The sequence below is a fragment of the Bidens hawaiensis genome, unplaced genomic scaffold (assembly GCF_021521415.1).
Source record: "Bidens hawaiensis isolate Kalapana, Puna unplaced genomic scaffold, B.hawaiensis_p1.1 tig00044810_1, whole genome shotgun sequence".
Lineage (NCBI taxonomy): Eukaryota > Viridiplantae > Streptophyta > Magnoliopsida > Asterales > Asteraceae > Bidens > Bidens hawaiensis.
In genome coordinates, this window is record NW_027497969.1 from 301 (window position 1) to 3,901 (window position 3,601).

The 3,601-nt window shown below is 38.9% G+C and overlaps 1 protein-coding gene across 1 annotated transcript; it reads left to right on the top strand.

Annotated features, from left to right (window-relative positions):
• Positions 1–485: 485 nt before the first annotated feature.
• On the top strand, positions 486–2,368 carry LOC143595223 (serine carboxypeptidase-like 40; the record flags this gene model as incomplete). Its single annotated transcript, XM_077074305.1, has 5 exons — positions 486–752; positions 872–990; positions 1,085–1,177; positions 1,877–1,982; positions 2,065–2,368. Coding segments are annotated over 5 exons (741 nt in total), but the record flags the coding sequence as incomplete, so codon positions are not given.
• Between the last annotated feature and the right edge of the window lie 1,233 nt (positions 2,369–3,601).

Genomic DNA, 3,601 nt, shown 5'->3' on the forward strand with positions numbered 1-3,601 from the left:
CCTAATTAACATGTGACATCCCACTTACTATATGATACCAAAGGACAATTGTTTCAGGGTAGGACCACCGATCATGTTATGTGGTCTTGTGTGACTGTTAAATTTTTATTATATTTTTTTAATATCAGTATTCAAGACGGTAAGATCTTTCAACTCCTTGGTGTTTTAAATACTTAACGAATTTATGTTAAAAGGCAATGTAGTAAGGCAGGAAAGAACAAATCCATTTGCTAGTAGAGATTCCATATGTTGTCAATAAGATTTCTCAATTTCTAGCGAACTTTTTAACAAACACTAGGTTGCAGTCAAGTATATTCTTCGATATCATCGAAATATCAGCTTTCATGAATTTACTATTCGACGATCTTCCATTCTTTCTCTTTATGCACATGTTCATGTTGACAAGGCAGGGTGTCCAGATGATCAACACATATGTGTATAGTGTATATTGTTTGTCTTTTTAGTTAAGTTTGTGAATAAAGTAGTTAGTTCAAAAAAAACCAGCAATCAACGATGAGACTGATTTGAAAGGGATGTTTGATTACTTTGGTTCGCACGCTATAATATCAGATGAAACTGTGTTTGCAATTTGCAAATATTGTAATTTTTCCCCAAATGCAGTCACACAATCAGATAAGTGCATCGAAGCCGCAGAAGATGTTGGATATAACACTCAAGCTATCGACGTCTACAACATCTATGCCCCTTTATGCTTTGATGGCAATCTTACAAAAAATCCTAAGAAGACATCGGTACAGATTTTAGTTATTAATTTATTAAAGCATATATGACCACTACTAAAAAACTTGGTATATAACTTATACCACTAGTGTGCTATCATTATGCAATTTGCTTATGTTTCATGATACAGTGGCGGAATTTTGATCCGTGTAGTGATTTCTACACCCATGCGTATATGAACCGGCAAGATGTTCAAGAGGCCCTCCATGCCAACGTAACAAAGCTCGGGCATGACTGGGAAGCATGCGGGTATGTGTATAAAACTACAATAGCTAAAAGTGAAATAAAGGTCAGTAAATGTTGTCTTTCAAACTATATAAATTGTTATGTCAAAATCATGCAGTGGAGCCCTCATAGGTTGGATAGATAGCTCGTCAACAGTTCTTCCACTCCTCAAGGAATTCGCAAAATATAAGCTTCGCGTTTGGATATTTAGGTAAACCTACAAAAAAATATCCTATCTGAAATGTTTCACCCGTTCAGCCGGTTTTGACAAAGTTTCTGGGTCGAATTGGTAACTACGGTTTCTGGAAAAACTAAACGAACCGGCGATTTGCCGATTGTGTCATGGTTTCTTTCCTTTTTTTTTTCTTTTCCTTTTTCATTGAAAAGAACATCAAATGTTTTACCTTTACCTTTTGAGCGTATTAGGTAAGCGTACAAACAAAATCCTATCTAAATTGTTGTATGTATTATAACTAAGTGTTAGGATAAATAAAATAAAAAATGCTGTTAATTTGAGAAGAAGTATACAAATGATTAGAGTAATTAAGCTAGCACAAGAATAATTATTTTGAACTATACTTTAATTCAAAACTATATAGAATTATTTGTCCATTTAGTAGGTTAATTTCATCTTTACCGGATCCCGCCCTTATAACTAAAAAGTAATTGTATGTATTATCATTGTTTGATTTTTATACGTGAAAAACTTATTGTTTTTTATTAAAACTATATAGATTAAAAAAAATTATCTTCTATATTTCGGCATTTTGGTTTTGCCGGTCGGTTCCAAACTATAACCAGAACCGTGAAACATGGTTTCAAACCTTAAACCGAGCCAATTCACTTCTAACCGTGTGTCTAGTAACTTAGCTACCAACCGTTTTGTTACTAAATTATGTTGTGATTTTAGCGGAGATATTGATGCAAGAGTACCAATCACCTCAACAAAGTATTCGGTTAGTTCCATGAAGCTTCCTATAAAAACTAAATGGCATCCTTGGTTTCATCAAGGAGAGGTGAAAACACTCATTTTAATGATGCAAACTAATTAAAATTGATTAGTTACCAATGTAGTTAACGTTGCATGAAAAATCACAGGTGGCGGGCTATGCACAAGTTTATAAAGGAGATCTAACATTAGCAACGGTTCGAGAGGCAGGTCATCAGGTGCCAAGCTACCAACCAAAGAGAGCTCTTGCACTCGTCAAGCACTTTTTATCAGGAGAACCTCTAATCGAATCTTCAAGACGTTGATGTGATTTTGTTTGCTGAAATAAGTCATTGATATGATCAACTGTATTATGCTTCCGTCTTCGTATTGTTTGTTAATGTTAACATTTGAATAGCATCTATAATCTTTATAAATAAAAGTGATATATCGACAATAAAAACATGTATTTAGTTTATGTTTGTTTCCAAAGAGTTTCATTGCTTGCACGAATGTTTTGGAGGTACATGTGTGTTGAAGAGGTAGGTCCCCGCAAAGACCAGTTGGACCCGCAAGACACACCTTGAAGAGGTACGTCTGTGCAAAGACCAGCTGGTTCCGCAGGACCCACCATGCTCAGAGATGAAGACCTTACACGCAGTAAGCCAGCTGTTCCCGCAGGAAAGACTCTCTTGGTACAGTACCCTACCTGTTCCCGCAGCTGTGGGTACAAGCCAAGAAGGAAGGCTACCCACACTAACAGTAAGGCTACACGCATAAGGCACTAACTCATACTTCAGCAATGTCACCTGAGGAAAGAATGAGCAAGGCGGGAATATTCCCGCCCAAAAGAGCCAGTCCGTACGCTTCTGGAAGATCTTTTGTACTATACCTGCCAAGGTATGGACAAAATAGACAAGATCTGACAAAAGCAGCCCATGAACCAATCACAGGGTGACAGCTCACCGACAATAGTACGAAGAGGAGCACGCTCCAGTACAAAATGTCACTATCAACCGCTGCCTACCCACCAACTCCCATCGTGGCACATACGTAGCCTGTAGTTGGTGGAAAAGGTATATTATATACAGCTGGCCGTACCTGCATGGAAACCTACCTTCGGCTATAAATACTCCAACACCTTGGAACGGTATCATCATCTTCTCTTCTCCCTAGCTATTTCTCTCAATATACACTTATATTCAGAGCAATCTAGTCTGATTCTCACTCCGGAGGGTGGTCACAAGGAGGAACCCCCCCTTCTCAGTGACGAGCTCACGGTGTCTATTTTGCAGGTCGAGAAGAATAACCATCTTTGCCGGACCTAACCCTCGTGGGAAGCATCTACTTAACCCTAAGATTATCCGTAATCTGCCGAGGTCATTTAGTGTTTCTTCATTGGCGCCTTCCGTGCATTAAGCTAGAACTAATTCTTTTTCTCAGTTTTTTCAAAACTTCTGGAAAGATGGTTAAGGTTACTCCGATGCCAAGGCCACCTAGTGACCAAGAAACTCCGGTAACCACAACCCCGGCTACTGGGGGGAACACCAGTGAATACACAATTTTTACGAACACTACCCCGGTTACCCAAGCCTGGGCAAGTGCAGTAAACAACCCTCCCCTAGGATTCACTGATACCCAGGTAGAGAAGCAACAGACGAGGCTTCCCCGCCAAACACTGGATCAAGTTAAAGCTTGGGCGGAAGC